At 55.7% G+C, this 19,889-nt stretch overlaps 1 protein-coding gene across 1 annotated transcript; it reads right to left on the bottom strand.

The window, feature by feature from the left end:
• Positions 1–647: 647 nt before the first annotated feature.
• On the bottom strand, positions 648–17,516 carry LOC133627578 (histone-lysine N-methyltransferase EHMT1-like). Its single transcript, XM_062013858.1, has 13 exons — positions 17,443–17,516; positions 15,316–15,623; positions 13,780–13,869; positions 10,665–10,785; positions 8,615–8,782; positions 8,083–8,227; positions 7,534–7,611; positions 6,518–6,633; positions 5,677–5,763; positions 5,124–5,199; positions 4,394–4,569; positions 3,984–4,131; positions 648–794 (listed from the first exon to the last, which is right to left on the bottom strand). The coding sequence occupies exons 1-13, from the start codon at positions 17,514–17,516 to the stop codon at positions 648–650; spliced, it is 1,734 nt and encodes a 577-aa protein (XP_061869842.1).
• Between the last annotated feature and the right edge of the window lie 2,373 nt (positions 17,517–19,889).

Here is a 19,889-nt window from a genome sequence, read left to right as displayed (position 1 = left end):
CCGGAAGATCTCGGGTTGTAACGTGAGAGGTGGAAGGTACAGAAGAGGTGGGCACGGGGTGGAGTGAGAGGAGGTGCGGGGAGTAGCAGATGTAAGCACATGGTGTAAACAAGGGGTTGGAATAAAGTATCATCAATGCTGAGTGTGTGGTGATCCTTGTCCCCTCAGCGGGGGGCTGAGTAATCCGTGCGGGCGGCCTGGTGGTGTTGCCGCTGTCGGCCCCAATGTCATGTCGAAAAGACGTGAATAGTGATGGTGAGAAAAAGATGCAACAAGGAACAAAAGGAAAGTTGTAAAGATCACTTCTTCAGATCAACTCCTGATGCCTGTCATGAGCGTGTTTACAAGGGCACGTGTCCCCCAAATCCCTTCCCCAAATGCACTGCTGCATTCCACACACCACGCAGGAGTGGCACTGGGCTGCTGGGATCAGTCACAGATGTGGCTGAGGGAAACAAAGGCATCTGAAGGAAGGGATTTGACCAGCAGTCAGCAAGGGCTTCACTGGAAATGTCTGCTGAAATCCCAACAATTGCCTCGGAAAGGTCACATCAATCCCAGACATACAACAACAACAGCCCCCAGCCAACACTACCCTGTGTTCTTCACTCCTGAAGGACATCAGGTTGGCACCACAGCCAGGGTCCCTACCTGGGTGTGTGAACTTGCCCGTCTGCAGCCAGCAAGGCAGAGCTTTTGTCCCCTCCTTCCCCGCGGCGGCTGCCAAAGCAGCGGCACAGCCAGGACGGCGAGCTCCCGGCCGGGCTGTGCCTGCGAAACCTCTGGCCCAGCACCTGTGGGGAGAAGGGAGATGGAGTGAAAGCCCTGCCAGAGTGAGCAGCACCACACACTGCTGCTGTCAGGGCAGGGACTGAGATGCTGGGGCGGCTGCGGGGGCTCTGGCAGCTGGGGCACCCGGGGCCTGTGCCCGGGGCCTTGTCTCCATCTCCTGCCCCTCCCCAGCTCTTGGGTCACCAAGGGGCTGCCCCAGCCAGGCCCAGCTCAATATTGGAGCTGCCATCAGCATCCCAGGGTGGGCAGCAGCCAGGAGACACCCCCAGAGCTGCCCAAGGGCCTCCCTGGCCTCAGGGGCAGCCCCAGGCCTCATCTCAGCCAGGCCACAGCTGCAGCACAGCCTGTGCCTCACAGCACCGACACGGCTGTGGGCAGCTGAGGGGGCAGCGACAGCTCCCAGAGCGCCCAGCAATGAACAGGGACGGCTGCCAGCCCCTGCCCAGGGCTACAGCTCCCACATGGCCCAGGAGCCAACATGGCTGGCCGGTAGCCAGTGCCCCAGGCCTACAGCTCCCACGTGCCCCAGGGCCTCCTTCCTGCTGCCTGACCCTGCAGGGACACCAGCCCCTGGCCAGGCCCCCCTGACCCTGCAGCCCCATGGCCGCCTCCCCAGGGCTGCACAGGCCCAGCCCCAGGAGGAGCCAAAGGAGGAGGAGGAGGAAAATACTGGGGAGGAGCAGGGCAGAGGGACAGAGCAGGAAAGGGAGGTAGCTGAAGGGGGCAGGGGAGTGCAGGAGGAAAAAGAGCAACAAGCAGCAGCAGAGAGGGACAGAGAGAGGATTGGAAGGGCAGAAAGGAGAACATGGGATACACAGACACAGGCAGGGAGAGGGACAGGGGGACAGAGAGACAGAAAAGGCACCAGGAGAGTGGAGTGACAGAGAATTGAGACAGAAGGGAATAGGGAGAGAGAAAGAGAGTGGTTGGGAGAGGAGGGGAGGGGAGAAAAAGAAAAGCATCCAGGGAGAGCGAGGAACAGAGGGCTGTGGATCAGCAGAAGGAGGTGCGGGAGGGCAGAACATTGATGGGCTGAGAGAGTCAGAGGAAGAGCTAAAAGGGGGTGAGGAGTAGGATGGAGGCCCAGAGAGAAGCTCCAGCCAGCTGAGCAAGAGAGTTGGGCAGGAAAGTGGGGACAGGCTGTGGGGGAGAGAGGGAAAATAAGGCCAGGAAACACAACATGGTGATAGAAAAAGGCAAAGGACAGGGAGCAGGAGAGGAGAAGTTGTGTTTGGGCTGTAAATGGTGGGACCAAGCAGCCAAAGCAGCTGAAAGCATTTCCAGCCAGGCCACAGTGCCCACAGTGGGATCGTCGCTTCGTCTCTCCGTAAGGGATGGGAGCTGTGTTGTTTCCTTTCCCAGGGGCACGCTGGGTGCAGCGATGCCCCGAGCAGCCGGCGCTGACAGAAAGGAACGACGCTGCCGATGCTGCCCTGGGCTCGAGCACTTCAGTCTCGGAGCCGGTGCCAAAGCCGTTCGCAGCTGCACACAGCCCCGCTCACTGCTGCTGCCCACACTCCTGCCGGCGGCTACAGGCAGCCACCCTGGCCCTTCAGTGCTCTCCAGGAATGGCAGCGCCAGGCAGCTCAGAAACCCCACCAAGCCTGCCAAAGGCTGACAGCAGCTTCATGCTGGGCAATCTTTCCTCTTCTCAGGCCTCAGTGCTGCTCCCTCCCAGGAAAGGCTCAGGGCTTCAGGCTCAGCCCCACAGCAGAAGAGTGCCTGGGCTGCAAAGCTGCACAGCAGAACGGGGAATCAGGCTCTGCCTTTGCTTTTCAGGCTCTCTCCTCAACACAGCCCTTGAGACAGATGCTGTGCCTCAAGCACATGTCACACCCAGCCACTTGAGCAGTACTGTGCCTGTTTCTTCTCCAGCAAGTGGAGGACAGGAGGGACAATAGAATATGTCAGAGCAAGCTCCTACAGACAACATGTGAAGATTGAGAACTAAATGTTCTTTCAAGCTGGGGCAAATACTTTTAATAGTAACACAAGAAGGAGCCGTGTTTGAACTTTGAAACAATGCCGGGGAAAAGTGTTTCTGTGACAGAACAAAATATAATGATATAGAATAGAAACAGAAAATCAAACGTGACAAGATGCTTCTCTGATGGCAGCAGGTCCCACACTGATGGAGAGCTGCAGGTCAGGCTGTGGGCTCTTCTCTTCTCTTCTCTTCTCTTCTCTTCTCTTCTCTTCTCTTCTCTTCTCTTCTCTTCTCTTCTCTTCTCTTCTCTTCTCTTCTCTTCTCTTCTCTTCTCTTCTCTTCTCTTCTCTTTTCTCTTCTCTTCTCTTCTCCTCTCCTCTCCTCTCCTCTCCTCTCCTCTCCTCTCCTCTCCTCTCCTCTCCTCTCCTCTCCTCTCCTCTCCTCTCCTCTCCTCTCCTCTCCTCTCTCCTCTCTCCTCCCCATATCCCCTCCTCTCCCCTCCCCTCCCCTCCCCTCACCTAATCTTCCTCCTCTACTTCACTCCCCTTGTCTCGTCCCCTTATCCCCTTCCCTTCCCTTCCCTTCCCTTCCCTTCCCTTCCCTTCCCTTCCCTTCCCTTCCCTTCCCTTCCCTTCCCTTCCCTTCCCTTCTCCCTGTCCTGTCCTCTTCTTCCCTTTCTCTCCCATCTCCTATCCCAATACCCATCCTCTCCTCTCTTTTCTACACCTCTCCTCTCCCCTCCCCTAATTCCCCTCCTCTCCTTCCCCAATTCCCATCTTCTCCTCTCCTCCACTCCCCTGATCCTCTCTTGTCCTCCCCTTTTATCCCACCTCCTCCCCCAATCCCCATACTCTCCTCTCCTCTCCTCTCCTCTCCTCTCCTCTCCTCTCCTCTCCTCTCCTCTCCTAATCCCCTCTTCTAACTTCTGTCTTTTCTCCTCTCTTCTCTCTTCCCTCTTCTCTCTTCTTCTCTCTTCCCTCTTCTTCTCTCTTCTCTCTTCCCTCTTCTCTCTTCTCTCTTCTTCTCTCTTCTCTCTTCTTCTCTCTTCCCTCTTCTCTCTTCTTCTCTCTTCTCTCTTCTTCTCTCTTCTCTCTTCTTCTCTCTTCTCTCCTGCCCACTCTCTTCTCTCTTCTTCTCTCTTCTCTCCTGCCCACAGCCCCTTGCAGTGCCAGGGACAGCTCACCCTCTCCCCGCCAAGCCCAGCACACAGGGTGACACCCACTCAGTGCCTGTGCCGTGGAGCCTTTGCCGCCCAGCTGCTGACAGGGGCCTCCTTTGGCTTTGTGCTGCGGGACAGGGCGCGCGCCTGGCGCTTGGCCAGCGCCCAGCTCGTGTACTTGCACCTGCCAGAGCCGCATTTGCAGCTGAAGGATTTGCCTTTGACGGCCCAGAAATCCTCCTTGTAGTCGAAGCTGCGGGAGAGAGACGGAGCCGGGCTCAGGGCAGAGCAGCAGCACGGGGCAGCCAAAGGGATGGGGCAGCCAGAGCTGCAGGATGGGGGGGCGGCAGCCCGCGGCGCCGCCACCGTTTGGGGCTCGGCAAAGCTTCAGGGGATGGCGAGTGCCGGCGGGGGCACGGCCCCGGGAACACAGCGCTGGAGCCCAGCAGCTCGCAGCAGCCCAGCGCTCGTCCCTCTGCTCTCCATCCTCCCTGCGGCCCAGGGCCGGCACCTACCCAAGCTGCTCTCCAGCTCTGATGTCCCTCGTGCTGAAGAAGACCAGCCTGGGGAAGCGCACGTCCTGATGGGATGTGAAGACCCTGGCAGCGAAGACGTTGGGCTCGCAGTGATGGTTGATGAAGCGGCCGATGTTGCCATAGAAACGCGCATCGATGCAGTACACGTCTCCTGCCTGAAGTGAAACCGTTGCTTCTAAGCTTTAGGTGGCACTTCCCAAAGTGACATTTCTGCTGTGAGACAGCCCGCACAGGGCAGCACAGGCCAGCTCCCAGCACAACAGGCCTCGGCTCCCTGCCAGCCTGACCTGCTGCAGCCCTTGAGAAGGCAGCGGGCTCTGTTCAGTCTCCCAGCTCAGCTCTTTCCCAGGAACTTACAGAGCTGACAGCCCACCCAGCCGACACTGCGTGTCCACACTCGAGGGACAAACCCTGAGCAGCCCAGCTCAGGCTGCCCAAATGGCTTTCACACAAGTCTCTGTCGAGCACCAAACCCGGGGCTGGCAGCACGTGCCGCGGTGGCCCAGCGCTGCTGGGCTGTGGCCCCTGAACCAGCCTCAGCCTCGCCTCACACACACTCTCTCCTAACTAAAAGCCAGGGAGGTCACAGCCCTCCTCTAGAGGGGGATTCAGCTCCTGCTGCACAGCAGGATGGAGGCAAACGGGCTCTTTGCTCTCCTGGAGAGGCCAGAGCCCGGGTTGGCCTCGACACACCCCTCAGACACAGCACCTCATTGTCCAGGTCGAACAGGTAGGTGTCTTCACGGAGCTCTGCCTCGGCATCAGAGATCACCTCACCAACGTACCTGCGGCACACGGGGAAGGCAGCAGTGAGATGCTGGTGCCATCACAGCCCTGGCTTGCAATCTCTCCTTGTAGGAAGAGGGAAGAGAAGGGAAGGGCCCAGGCACAGCAGTTGGCCAAGATCAGCACGTGAGTCCCATTCTCCTCACATTCATGGTCAGGCTCAGGCCCTGGCTCTCCTGCACACCACTGCAGGGTCTGTGCTGTTCACAGCCCAAAGCAAGATGCTTGTGTCTGCCCTTCCTGTGTTTCCCCAGCTATTGTGACCAGTTCCATTGTGTAGAAGCTCTGAACTCACCACACTATTGCAACCCAGGAAACCCTTTGCAAACCATTTCACAGAGCCCATGGGCCAGTTTAAAGACTACAACACCTCCTGACTGAGAGCCAGCGCTCGGCTCCGTTCCAACTCGCTGGCAAATTGCAGCAGCCCCCAGGCCCTTGGACAGGGATGAGTGGGCCAGAGCTGAATCACTCACTCGCATACAAAGGTTCCTGCTGGAATGTCCTCCATGGTTCTCACGCCCCAGCCCATCTCTCGTGTGCGGAACAGCTGTAGCTGAACACTGCAAAAGAGCAAAGGAAACATGCTGATGGCAGCCCCCTGCAGGAAGACAACAGCTTGTCCCAGAGATGGGAGCAAAAAGGCAGCAACCTCCCATCACCACACAGACAAGAGCATTTCCATCCCCACCCCTGACAGAGCTCACTCCAGCACCGCTCTGGGCACAGAATCACGGAATGCCACAGCAGTGGGGGCCTGGAAAGGAGCTCCAGAGATCATCCAGCACAACCCCCTGCTAAAGCTGAAGGTGCTCCCTGGGGCTGGGCACGTGGGACACCAGAATCCCACCCTCAGCAGTTCCCTTCCATGTGCACAGGCAGCACTCAGGGGAAGGCAGGGAAGGGCCACGGCGACTGAAGGCAGCAGAGCTCTGCAGGATGCAGGGGGAAGGCAAGGAGCTTGCCCTTGGCAAGTCACAACACCTTGAGATAAGTGCTCTGATCCTTTAGCCCTCTGCTAGGGCCAGCTCCGTCATCTCCAGCTCCCTGGCTGAAACACAAGGAAGAAACGCTGCAGCTGCAAACTTGTTGGGGTAAGAGCTGCTTGTGTGTGGCATTTTACTGAGGGAGTGTATGGGCAGAGAAAGAATCCTATGAGTCACCCTGCCTCCTGCTCAGCCAGCACTGGAGTTCAGGGCAGGATGAATGATCTCCAGGGCTGGGGAAAGCTCCCTCTGGGCTCTGTGGTTTACGGCAGGCCCAGAGGGGTTAGTGTTGGTCTTGCCAGGGGAAGCTGCGCTTGGCCCCTCCTCTCACCGGGGCCCGTTCTGCACCACGCGGTTCCTGCAGGTTCGCCAGCACGAGCACATGGGGTTGCACTCGACGATACACGGGGGGTTCCTCTGGTTGAATCCGGGCAGCAGTCGGCCGTCCTGACGTGGAGAGGCATTCAGGACTGGGTTAGTGGCTCTTCCTGTCACCCACTGTGACCAGGGCAAGCAAGAGCACAGATTGCCCAAGTAGAAACACAGCCCAGAGAACCCCAAGGCAGAGCCTCACCCCGACCTCCCTCAAAGCAGCACCAGACCTCAGCTTCTACAGGGGGTTTGGTCTGCCCTGACTGTGGCACACTCCCCACCACCACCCACAGCTGACAACAGCAAGGCACCATCTCCACTTTTGCTGCCTGGCATCACCCTGTGCAGCACCAGAACGCTGTGCATCGTCACCAGGAGCATTCTGCAGTGCTGCAGGGGACAAGCTGATGCTCAGTCTGTCTCTGCAACAAAGCCGACACTTCCCGAGCGCTAGCCCAGTGCTCCCAAGCTCTGGGAACCACATTCTCTTCCCAAACAACATTCCCCAAAGCTCCAAAAGCACTTACCCAAACCCAACCAGGCTTCTGGCAATACTGCAGTTAAGACACCTTTCCTTTGCCCTCATCCCCAAGGATCACAACAAAGTGAAGCAGGCAGAATGCCTCTCTGCTCTCCTCTCCCCTGGTTTACATATGGCAGCATTTGCTGTGTGCTTCACAAACGGAAGCTGATTTCACAGAAGGGTTGTTACATGCTCTCTAGCACGTGGCCATCACTGATGGCTGGGTTCCCATGGCAGTAACACTCTCCAATAACAAGGAGCAGCTTCCCCGAGTTCACATCTTGTTCTTGCCACACACCCCTCCGAGCTGAGACTGCAACTTGAGGCATTTTCCAACAGGGAGAGATTTGCTGTGCCAGGAGCTGTTTGGAAGGCGCACTTATCCAGCCCCAAGGCCGCGAGTGGCAGCTCCAAGCGCTGCTCTGACCCAAGAGACGCTTCTGTGTCCTCACCTGCCGGTACCAGCAGCGCCCGCTGAGCTGCCCACACACGCAGGTGCTGGAGGAGCAGTCGTCCGCACACGCGCAGCGCTGCAACAGGAGACAAGGGCTCAGACAGGCTCACCCTCACCCGACACTTCCTCACCTCTGCTCTCACAGCCCTCAGCCCTTGGAGGACTTTGGTATCACAGTGGAGACCTCGGCCGGACGCTGCGCTCAGAGGGCGACAGCACGAGGAGGGGCCCCAAACAACTCGCTGGCTCTCCAGACACAGAACAGAGCAGAAGGCTGAACAGGAGCCACAGCAGCCAGCACCACATGTCTGATGCTACAGCACACGGCTGAGCTCAGAGCATGGCTCAGGGCTCGGAAACAAAGACCAGCAGAACCCGTCTCCTACGGCAAGAGCTGGGCTACGGCCCCAGCTGCAATTTGCTGGCAACGTTGGGATCAGACAATCCCATCTGGAATGGAAACCCCACTCTGAGCTGCAGTGCACTGCAGCACCTCTGAATGCACAGCCCAGGACAGGACAACACGCAGGACACACAGCAGCCTCACCTGTAAATGAGTGACGTTGCTGTCAACGGCCACTGTGGAGGTGAAGCAGCTCTTCACGATGTATTTGAAGTCGCTGGGACACGGCTCACTGTCCACAGCATTGACACAGGGAATCGGGACCCGCTCGTAACCCCGGGAGATGTCTCTGCCAGTGGCACAAAGAGAAGTGTCACACAAGGAAAGCTCCCCAGAGCCATGGGCCCCTCCAGTGCCATCCTGGCCCAGCGTTACTGCCTGGGATCACGGAGCAGTCAAAGCCTGAAAGCCATTCAGGACACAACAGGGTTCCTTTGTCCCCACCCTGCCTTACAGATCGTTCTGTGTGCTCGGGAATATTCCCATTTGGAGCAGGACCTCACAAGCCACGCTCTGAATCAACAGGTGCTGAGGTCTTGCAAAGCACAAACTGCCCTCCACAGCCCTGTCAAAATCTGAGCAAGCACTTGAAGTGCTGTCTTAAGCCAGGCTCCCAGCCTCCCCCGTGCAAGGGCTCTGTTTCGTGACCCACAAGCAAAGCCAGCCATCTTCTCACCTGCTCAGCACCTTCTCTGTCTGGGTAGGCCTCTCATTAGATGTTTCTTCAAGAGTCTTCTTTGTCTCCAGGGCCACCCAGACCTCAGAGCTCAGGCCAGTGCACTGGGCTGGAGTCTCACTCTCCATGTTCTTTAAACTGACATCTGAGCCACAAGAAACAGAGAGACTGCAAACGAGCAAGAGAGAAGCAGCATTCCCCATGAGAAAGCGTGCAAGAGGAACATCAGCTGAATCCCATCCTCCAGCCAGCCCTTCAGCAACAAGGAAGAGGCTGCAGCAGTATATAATCACAGGGAAAGAGGTGGGCTGGAAAGAGCAGGATGCAAACAGAAGCGGCCCACAGGAAGCTGCTGTTGGACTTGGCCCTTGTTCATACTCACCAGCCTTTGGGGAGTGCACATGGGGCTTTATTCGGAGCAGCCATGAAGGAAAGGAAAAGCCCTGGTACCTTCTTATTCCCTGCTAGCTTGGGGGAAAAAGCAGCTTGAATGAAGGATGCCTGAGACCTTCCTACTGGGAAGCCCAGGCTGAGCACAGCCCCTCAAACCCTCTGCCCAAGCCTCCAGCAACACTCCACCGTTTCTTATCGTTCTGACAGCAGCAGCTCAGGGGTCAGAGCCACTGCCCCCAGGAGCAGGACAACGAAGAAACAAGCCTCCCAGCCCAGCTTGGGTTTGTGCTTCAATGCCAAAGGCAGGACAGAGTTTCTCCTGAGCTTGCCAGCCAGCAGTCAGCTAGAAAGGAGGGACAAGGGGAAGGCAGAGAAACAAAACAATCGGCATCAACACAGGAGGTGTGACAGATGTGAACAAACATGCTGGAAAAGGCCAGAAGCTGAGCTCCCCTAGCCCAGGCAGGCAGGAAACACAGTCTTGGCTAGAGCCAAGGGGTGAAACACCAAAGACAAAGGGATACTGCCATGGCTGGATGAAGAAACAGAAAGAAGAGGGAAGGAAAGCCAGTGTCTCTCGCCCATCTCACACCTAAGCCAGAGAAGCTAAACCTTGACTTGGAAAGAAGGAACCAACACCTTCCATGTAGAGCCTCCAGAAGAGTTCAGCCAAAGGACATTCTTACCCAAGCACCAGACATCACTATGAGCCACCAAAGCCCCTCACAGAAGCCCCTCAGAGAATGAAACCGCACGTGTGACGATGGCATCAAGATGACAAGTAGGTCTGGGAAATGGAGCAAATCTGTGTCCCTATTGCAGGCAGGTTGGTCCATCTGTATGGAACAGGAGGGGCCATCCCCCAGTGGCCTGGGCCCAAACACAGCACTGCCTGCTGGTCAACGCTCAGTGCTGTGGAGAACTTTCCTCCTGATTTCAGTGACACCTGCTGGTGACCCAGGTGGGTCTGAAGTGAGCACAGAAAGCTCAGGGGGCTGCCCAAACCCAGAGAAGCTACATCTCAGCTTTCTCTAGGTGAAGTACATTTGCTGGCAGCTGGAGAGACCCCTCAGTCCTTTTCTTCCTTTTTAGAACCCAGGACAAGTAGGACACTTTCCAGAGCTGCTTCAACTGGTGCCTGGGTCAGGCTTTGGAAAACAGAACCATTCAAAATACACAACAGTGTGGATCTTCTGCCAAAGAAGGAAAGGCAATAGATTTGAAACACAGATACACTTCAGTGAAGTCAAAACACAGACCAATCTATTTTACAGCCTTTGCTAAGAACTTGCCCCAGAAAGGAGCTGCAGTGTCCTGTGATTACAGTGGGATGCTCCTGTGCTACAGGAAACCCAGGAGCGTGGGGCAAGTCATAAAAGCCACCAGAACAAGATGAGATGGGACAGGAGGTCAGAGCACTGTCCCACGCAGGGATGGCTCCATTTGTCTTCTCCTCTGTGTTTTCACCCTCCCTTTACACCTGTGCCCAGTGGTGTAAGTCAGCAGCTACAGCCAGGTACTGCATGAATGTCCTTGTCACTGAGCACACCTGGCAGCATCAACTCACTGCACTGGTATTCCATCCCTAGCAACAGAAGGAAGGGATGGCTTTCACTCCTGAAGCCCTCCTGTCTTCACAGCCTCTGCCCCAGCTCACCCTGTGCCTGCTGAGCTCTTCTCCATGTCAGCCATTCTCTGCTTTAAGCCTCTGCTTTTTTTCCTGGGCACCAGGCTGGAGCTTCCCATTCTCCGTCTTTTCCTCTCAGACACTGCAGCAGCTGGAAAACAGAAGAAAATCAAACCCCAAGTTTGCTCAGCAATGGCAAGATAAAGAGCTGCAGAGGAGAGGCTGTCCTGGGGGGAATCACATTGGAGGGCACGATCTGAGAATACCGCTTCCCACTCCAACAAGCTGATTGACAAGTCAACCAAAAGGTGACACCCCCATGCCAACACACCAAGAGCTTTCTGTCAGTGCAGAACCCACTGCAACCCTGAGAATCCTCCACAGACTCCTTCTGGCCCCTACACCATCACATATAGGATCAACTCCTTCCATTACCCGTGTTTGGCAGCGCTGCTGATGCCGCAGGAGGCTGAACAGAAGCCAACTCACTCCAACAGATACTGACAGGCCACTGGCAGAGAAGTGGCTGCACAAAATGACATCTGTCCAACCAGGTCCGTGGCAGCAGCCCTGCTGACACCAGCAGGAAAGGAAACCCTGGAGAGATTCAGTGAGCAAAAGGTGCCAGGAGAGATTTCAGTCCCTGCTAACCTGCCTCACCCCCCACTCAACCACACAGACACACGTTTGGGAGGTGGGTGCTGTGAGGGATTTTAACTCTGTCCTTTATACCTGTCTGGGACTTCAGGGGGGCCACATAGCTCTGGTTCCCAGGCCCTGACTGCTGAAGGCCTGGCAGACAGGGCAATGGCACTGGCCTCCCAACCTCCAGGATGATTTTGCTGCATTCCTCCTGAGATTCCTTTGGTGTGCAGTCTTGACTTGCATTCTGGAAAACAACCTGCAGTTACATTGAGCTTCTGCATTGAAACACAATCAGCAAAGAGATGCAATGCCTTTCTCTCAACTATAATCACTTCCATGGAAGACAGCACCACACATTCAAAGCAAAAGCACACAGACCCTCCTCCAGCACAGAACTTTGCCAAACAACTCCAAGCGACTCCCAGGCTGCTGTTCCTTCCCTGGCTGAAGGCTCCTGCCTTGGAGGGTGAGTGGCCACCTCACAGAAGCAGACTGGCAGGTCCAGAGTAGCCACAGATCATGAAAAGGATCAGACAGTATTGACACAGGCATTTGTTTGGCTCCGGAGAAGGCAAACAAGTGCATCAAAGACAGCTGTTCCCTGACACGTGCCTCGAGCGCGGCTGTCACGTCCAGCACGTGTGACACCAGCCCTGCAGACACGTTGCAGAAGAGCAGGCAGCAATGGGAAGGGATCCTTCCTCTGGGGCAGCATTTGCCACAGCCCAGGCTGACCAAAGGCTGCCCACTCTAAGCTGGGCTTCCAGTGTGACTTGATGCCAATTGCACCCATTTGTGGGCAGTCACATTCTCTAAGAGCAGATTGTCCTTAAGGGCAGATGTTCCTCAACCAAGCTGCAAGCCTGTGAAGGGCTTTCTGAACCAGCATCCTTCAGAGGTGTGGACTCTGCCAGGTCAGGGGCACAGATACCCCTCTTGGCTCCTGTCCCCTCTGCAGCGAATCCTCTGCACAAGAAGTCCGGTGCCACTCTATGGCCTTGCCGCTCCTGAAGGAGATTTCCCACAGGAGATATTGAACTGCAGCCAAGCTCACACACACACGGAATTCACAGCTTTCAGTCAGTCCCTGCACATATGGGACCCATGGATGGGTGACCTTTGAAGTTCAGGCAAGCTGACAGTCAGAGGGACAGCTCTATTGCACTAGACCCCGTACTCTTTCTTTCTCTCTTTCTCCCCATGGAGACAATAACCTCACCAACATGCCCATTAGGACCTGCCCTTGGGGTTGATGTTTCTGCCTATGAGAGGGTTGGAGCTTGCTGAGCAACCCCAGATGCTTGCAAACCACCAGCTGCCACCTGCCTGGCTCCAAAAGATGAACACAAGATGCAACAGCAACAGCAACCCCTGTGTGCACACAGAAAGCAAGCACTTCACCAGCCCCAGCATCAGAGACTCAGTTGCAACAGTGCTTAAAGGGGTCATTGGCTCTCACACCCTTCTCCAGGCCACAGCAATTCACAGCTTTGAGACCTTCCTATCATATCACTGCTGTGCTGCAACACCTGGGGGACAGCTGAGCATCACTTGCCAGGAGCTTGTCCATAATACACCGGTAGCTGACAGCAATCCACTGCATCAACCCTGAAAGACACCTTTCTCTTCACCTCACTCCAACATCAACACACCAGGTGACCTCACGTCTCCTTTTCACTCCTAAACAAAAACACAGAGCTCTGTTCTAGTCAGGGATGGCAAATCCACCAGTGAAGGTCTCGGAACAAGTTGCATTACTGTGGGCAACAGACACAGAGAGAGAACATGATCTGGTTTGCCACTGTAATGATAGAGCAATGCAAGTTGCCTGACATCTCAGCTTCTTGAATGCAAGCAAGTTGCTGACATCTCAGCTTCTTGACAGCTTCCAAGCTTAGGAGAAGCCTCAAGTTCACGTGTCATTCTTAATCTCCTTGGTGCAACTCAGAAGAAGTCTGCTTTGTTTCACAAGCAGCTCTGGCTTTCAGCAGACAGATGATGAGCAATAGAGCCAAGAGAGAAAGGCCCTTTAGTGTCTCTCATGGATCTGTTGCACAAGGTATGTTATCAATTATGTATTTAGACCAACACGGAGGAAGAGAGCTGAGGGTGGCCTTGAGACTCTGTTTTAACACCTCTGTCCCTCTGCAGGAAGAGAAAACATTGCAGGAAGGACGTGGACGCTGAAAAGCCACCATTGCTAACGCTGAAGTCAAGGTCCAAAGAGCTCGGGAGGCAATGCCTAACCCCACCCCCAGCCTGGTGACGGATATCCCCAGCAGCCAGTGTGGCTGCAGCTGCTGCTGCTGTGGGTGCTCTGGGTTCTCCTGGAGTGCATGAGAGGGATGCTTTGCTGCAGACTCTGTGTAAAGTCATTTGCTTCCATATGGCTTTGCTTCCCAGGCTCAGCATGGCCTTCAGAAATGCCCCTTTCTGCTCTCCTATGGAATGCACTGTATCTCAGCTGGGTCTGGCTGGCCACCAGCTTCACTGACCTCACAGGAAACGTTGGGGTCACCATCTACTTCTGCTTTTCCTTCCTCCGCTTGCTGTTCTGCAGCACTTGCATCTTCAGCTGTGACATGAAACCCTGCAGAAGGAGGGAGCAGAAGGAGGATGAGAGGAGAAAGTGCAAGTTCCTGGCAGGACCTGGGCACCTGTGCAGAAAGGAGCACAGGCCAGACCAGGTTTGCTGCCAGGACTTGTGATCTCAGGGGGACCCACGCTGGAGCAGTCTGCTCCTGAAGGACAGTTTCCCCCGTGGAGGACCCACGCTGGGGGCTGTACCCTGTGGGAAGGAGCCCTGTGGGAGCAGCTCATGAAGAACTGTTGCCCATGGGAAGGAGCCACGCTGGAGAAGGTCCTGGAGGACTGTCTCCCGTGGGAGGGACCCCACACTGTGGTAGGGGGAAGGGTGAGGAGGCCTCCCCCTGAGAAGAAGCAGGGGCAACATCCATCTGTAACGAACTGACCCCAACCCCCACCCTCATCCCCTGGGCTGTTGGACAGGGAGGAGTGGGAGTCCTGGACAGAAGGACTCCCCCCGGGTCAGGGACGTGTTTTAGGATTCAGGTTTTACTTCCCATTTTCCTTGCTGTGTTCTGATTATTCATTAATAAATCAAACCATTTCTCCCCAAGTTGAAGCTGCTTGGGGTGATCTCCCTGTCCTTATGTTCTGTCAGGAACCTCTTGATACATTTCTCTCTCTCCTGTCCAGTGTAGGAGGAGAATGATAAAACGACTTGGTGGGCACTTGGCACCCAGCCAGGGCTACACCACCACCAGCACATTGAAAGCCATTCTAGACTAAAACAACCACAGGGCTCAAACACAGCAAGATTCCTGCAGACTGCCCAGAAGCTCACACGTGGGGAGAACAGCAGCTTCTTTTCCGAACTCCCTTCCACACATTTCCATGCTCTCCCAGCAATCAATCTTTCCCAGCACACATTGCAGACCTGAGATGGACCACAGCCAAGTCTGAACACCATGGACTCACAGAAAGGTTTCTGACATGACCCCACACTGTAGCAGGGGGAAGGGTGAGGAGGCCTCCCCCTGAGAAGAAGCAGTGGCAACGTCCATCTGTAACGAACTGACCCCAACCCCCATCCCCCATCCCCTGGGCTGTTGGACTGGGAGGAAGGGCCTTGAAGCTCACACATGGGGAGAACAGCAGATTCCTTTCTGAGCTCCCTTCCCAACATTTCCATGCTCCCCCATCAATCAATGCCAGCAGGCACTGCAGACCTGAGATGAAACCCAGTCCAGAATGAACGCCGTGCACTCGCAGGAAGGTTTCTGATATGACAACCCATCAGCTCCCCAGGCCAGCAGCAGTGACAACACCTCACTGGCACCATCAGCCAGGTGGTGCCATGGACCTGCTCTTAGGGACTCCCGCTGTGCTTTCCCTCCAGAGGCCAGAGAGGAAAAGCATCCCAGGCACGGCCAGCCAGAGCTTTGCCCCAGGGGGCCGGCAGAGCAGGTAGGGCCGATGGCCAGGAGCTCCAGGAGGGGCGACTCTCACTTACAGCACCGGGAAAGCTCCCGCCGCAGAGCGGAGGAGAGCTCAGCCAGCCAGGACAGCATGTCGGGACCCCTCGGCAGGGCGGCGCGGGGCAGCGCAGGGACCTCTCGCTCTCTTACAGCGCTCGGACGCTCCGCAGGAGCCGCGGCAGCAGCCCCCGGACGAGCGGCCGCAACTCGCCGTTGGGGCGGCAACTGCCAGCGGGCGCCGGCGAGCGCGGGCACAGCGGCCCCAGGGACAGCTCCGGCTGCCGCCCGTCCCGCGCCGCCCCCGCAGCGCAGCGCAGCGCCGCTCGCACGCCTCACACCTTTCCTGCAGCAAAGACACCGCGGGCACCTGTGCTCACACTGTCACCACGCACCCAAAGAGCAACTTAATTCCTTCTGGCTTGAAAATCAGTCCCAGACTGTGACTATTACGGCTCCCATTGCCCAGGGACAGCATGACCCTAATGCTCCTCAGGAGCTGATAAAGATGAGTCCACTGGTGCTTCTGGAAAACTACAGAGCAGGAGAAACTCTCAGCAATGTCACAGGGTGTGAACAATGATAGGAAAAGCCACCTTTAGAGCAGGAGAGGAAACAGCCAATTGCAGTTGGGAAAGTTCCACTCTGCTGTAAATTAGATATAGATATTAGATATAGATATTAGATTAGATACCAGTCAAGGTATTGAGAAGGGCAAATTCTCTTCCCAGCCCATAAAGCTCAAGTAAAAGCCATAAACCTTCCTGCAGAAGGTGGAGTCCAAATCTCAAATCTTAGCAAAGGCTGTGGGAGCTGACAGCTCTCCTTATCCAGCAAGAGAAAGCTCCCTGGCTTCAGAACGGGATGTTCCTCACACCCTGTGAACCTTTCTCTCCTCCTGGCACTCCAGAGGAGAGGTGCAGAAGGAGTTAGAGCTAGGAGAGGGACACACAGCCCAGTCACGCAGCTCCATGTGGCATGGCACCAGCTCTCTCCATCTCTCTTGCCTCTGAGAACTTGGAGGTACTTCCCACAGGGATTGATCCAAATGACTCTCCTGCAACCACACACTGAAGACTGACATCTGTATGTTGAAGTTGCCTCCACTTCCAGTCTCTGCTGCAGGTTACCTCCCCCTTCCCTCGGGCACTTTCCCCAAGGAAGATCCACATTTCACACACACACACACAGCTGCTCTCAGAGCAAGCAATGGGGGCTGGCATGGCAAAACTTGCAGTGCTCTGAAGGATTACACTCCATCTTCTACCTTCTACACTCAAAATGCCAAACTACAACTATCTAACGAGCTCCTAAAGCCCAACCAGCCCTTGCTGTCTGTTGTCAGGGTCATGTTCCACTAGGGACCTGGCTTCAAGTCAAGGGCAAAGGACAGTCCCCATTAACCGCCCTGTGGTCGCTCACCCACACCCCAGCACAGCTACAGGGCTGATGTGCTGAAGAAGAGCAACGTATTTGGCTACCAGCTCTCCAGCAGGGACTGATCCTGACAGCCTTGTTCCTTGCACAGTGCTGATGGCACCAAGCTCAGGATGCTTCTGCTGGAAGCACAGACTTCACCTAACCCTAACCAAGCCCAACCAGGATCCTGACCCTCACACAGACAGAGCCTTAAATATACACACCTTAAGTTATCCTGGAAATGAAACCTCAATAGGGTCTTAAAACCAGCTTAAACCTGAAATCAATCTGACATCACTTAACACTGAACCAGCCCAAAACCCAGCAGTGCTTTAAAAATTGACCATTCATAGTCCTAAATGGGCAGGATTTGAACTCAGCCTAACCTAGCTGAAACCCCAACATCCTAACCTAGTCCTGACCCTACATATACAGCAGTTCAATTCATCCTACACCAGCCCTAATCCCAGGGGGTACAAACCCAGGCCTAACCATAAATAGACAGATTTAACCTCATCCTGACATGGTCAAAACTCCCATGGGACTCCAACCCAGTCCTAACCCTAAACAGACAGGATTTAACCTAAAGCCCAGCAGGGCTCTAAGCCCAACGCAGCTGTAACGCTCACCCAAGGGGATGCTCAGCAGCCAGGGTTGTGTCTCCACTGAGGCTCAGTCCCAGTTTAGGGAATGTCACAGCCCCAGCTCAGGGCTGATCCTCTCATTTGCTGTGACTCCCTCCTTACCAGGCTGTCTCTCCTCCTCCAAAGGCTCCACCTATTTCAGGAACTTCTGCCATTGTCACTGCAGCATTGTCCATTGCTCCTGGGACAATGCTGATGCTGATGCTCTGTCCCAGGCAGGCAGCTGCTGGAAGTGGGTGGCTCTGAGGTGAGCAGGGACACTGTGATGCCTGAGGGGGGCTTTGTGGGGATGGGATGATCTTCAGAGGGATGAGGTGCAGCTGGAGGGAAGCCCATAAAGACAGGTTTGGGGTCAAACCACTTTTCCCACAGACTGCTGTCCCAGCCAGACACCCTCTGTTTGAGGCAACACCCGCAGCACCTGAGACATTTCTACAAGCTGGGATGGAGATTCCCAGGGTCAGAAGCGCCTTTGCTGCTGCTTGCACAGAAGCACTGAGCCACCTGCCTGCCTGTGAGCCTTTGCAGGGCCCAGCTCACAGCAGCACGGCCTCGGGTCTGCTGCTGCCCTGCACCCTGACACAGGCCGAGACGCCGGGGCTGTGCAGACACCGACCCGCTCTGCGCTGGGGCATCTCCCCCAGGCTGCTCAGAAGGGGCTCCACACGAGCCAGGCGTCCTGAGAGCTTCAGCCAGAGTGTCACCACCACCTCCAAAGCACCAGTGAACATCTGGTACTTGGCCAACTCCTTGGGGCTGCAGAGCTTGCTGATCAAGAGCTCCAGCTCCTCCCCAAGAGCACGACTCCTCTTCATTTTGTCCATCAGGCTCTCCCTGGCTTCCTTCAGGATCTCCAGCTTGTGGGTCAGGCTCCAATGAGCTCAGCCCATTGGAAGGGAAACATTGCCAGAGTGCTCATCACCACCATCACCCGGGTCACAAGGATGTCAGCAAGAAGCTGATATGGCCACAGGGCCTGAGGAGCAGGGTCACGTCAGCAACAGCTGACAAAGAAAACATTGAGGAGGAGACAGAAAACTCCACGTGCAGGTGACAAACTGAGCACCTGATCAGATTGCATGAAGAGGTGTTTGCTCTACCAGCAATGAACATTTAGGGAAGAGATGTTTGGTTTGTTGGGCCGTATTCTGACCCCCCCATTTCTAGAAAGTGTCTGAGGAACAAGAGCTACAGCCACATCTCCTGCACGGCCCCCACTCCCTGCCCCAGCCTGACATTGCCTGCTTGGATGTGACCCAGCAGGAACCTGCAGAGGCTTTCAGGAAGACTGAGCTGCTGAGAGGTGGCTGTTGTTCCTCCCTGCTCAGGGAGCTTTGCTCAAGGTGCAGACCTGCCCTCCAACCCTGCTGGGAGGGATGGAGCTTTCTGCTGCAGGCGTGGGAGCTGGGACTCACTTTGTGTTCATTCAAGGGTGACTCTCCTGTCATCCCAGATGCTCCTTTGCATATTTACAAGGGAAGGGAACTTGGTTTATGCCAAGGACCTCTCAGAGTAGCTGCCTTCTCAGACAAGACCTCTGCAAGCGTTCTTTCACACAGACCATCAACATGACAGGCAGACCTTGCTGCCTGGGCCACATCACTCCCCTTTTTGTCTGGGTTTCCATGCAAAGGGAACCTTGGGGGCCTGGCACATGTCCTCCAGGGGAGACTCCCATCTCCTGGCAAGGCTGTTAGAGGCCTGAAGCACATGCTGCAAGGAAAGGCTGCGGGACCAGGGACTGTTCAGCCGACAGAAGACTGAGGGGAGATCTCATCAGCACTTACCAGGATTTCAAAGCTGGATGTCAAGAGGATGGGATGGCACTTTTTTCTGCTGTCTCCAGTGACAGGACAAGGGGTAATGGACAAAAGCTGGAACACAAATAGTTCTACATAAACACAAGGAAAAGCTTTTGAGTGTGAGGTGAGGGAGTCCTGGCCCAGGCTGCCCAGGGAGGGGCTGGAAGCTCCTTCTCAGGTGCCTTTACAAACTCACCTGGACACGTCCCTGTGCAGCCTGATCTGGGTGGATCTGCTTTAGCAGAGGGTTGGACTGGATGAGCTCCAGAAGTCCCTTCCCACCCCCACCACTCTGCCATTCTGGGACTCCTTGGAGCAGCTCTCTCGGCACGGTTCATCACTCCCTGCCTTTCCTGTCAGGATGAGCAGGCAGACAGGGCTGGGGCACCCCAAGCACACACCAAAAGCTACAGACACGGCAGGGGCAGCCATCACCTTTGCAGCAGAGTGCTCTACAGCCAGTGGCTTGAGACAGAGAATTACAGTAGCAAAGGCCACAGGGAAATGCTTTGGATGAGCAACACACAGGGTGTGTGGGCACTCTCTGTGGACACTCTCTGTGTGCACTGGCTGTGCAGGATCTGAGCAGGGTCACGGCAATACGAGGTGGCAGCCACGTGCATGTCTCTCACCCATTCCAGCAGCACAGGACGACAGCCTCCAAAGCCTTGACAGGCTCCTGCCTACACTTCCCATGCCCCACACAACAGGGCTCATCTACTCATTTAGCACTCATGCTCTGTGTTA

The sequence above is a fragment of the Colius striatus genome, chromosome 22 (genome assembly GCF_028858725.1).
Source record: "Colius striatus isolate bColStr4 chromosome 22, bColStr4.1.hap1, whole genome shotgun sequence".
NCBI lineage: Eukaryota > Metazoa > Chordata > Aves > Coliiformes > Coliidae > Colius > Colius striatus.
Note: the sequence above shows the minus strand (reverse complement) of the source record. Positions and strands in the feature narration are given on the sequence as shown.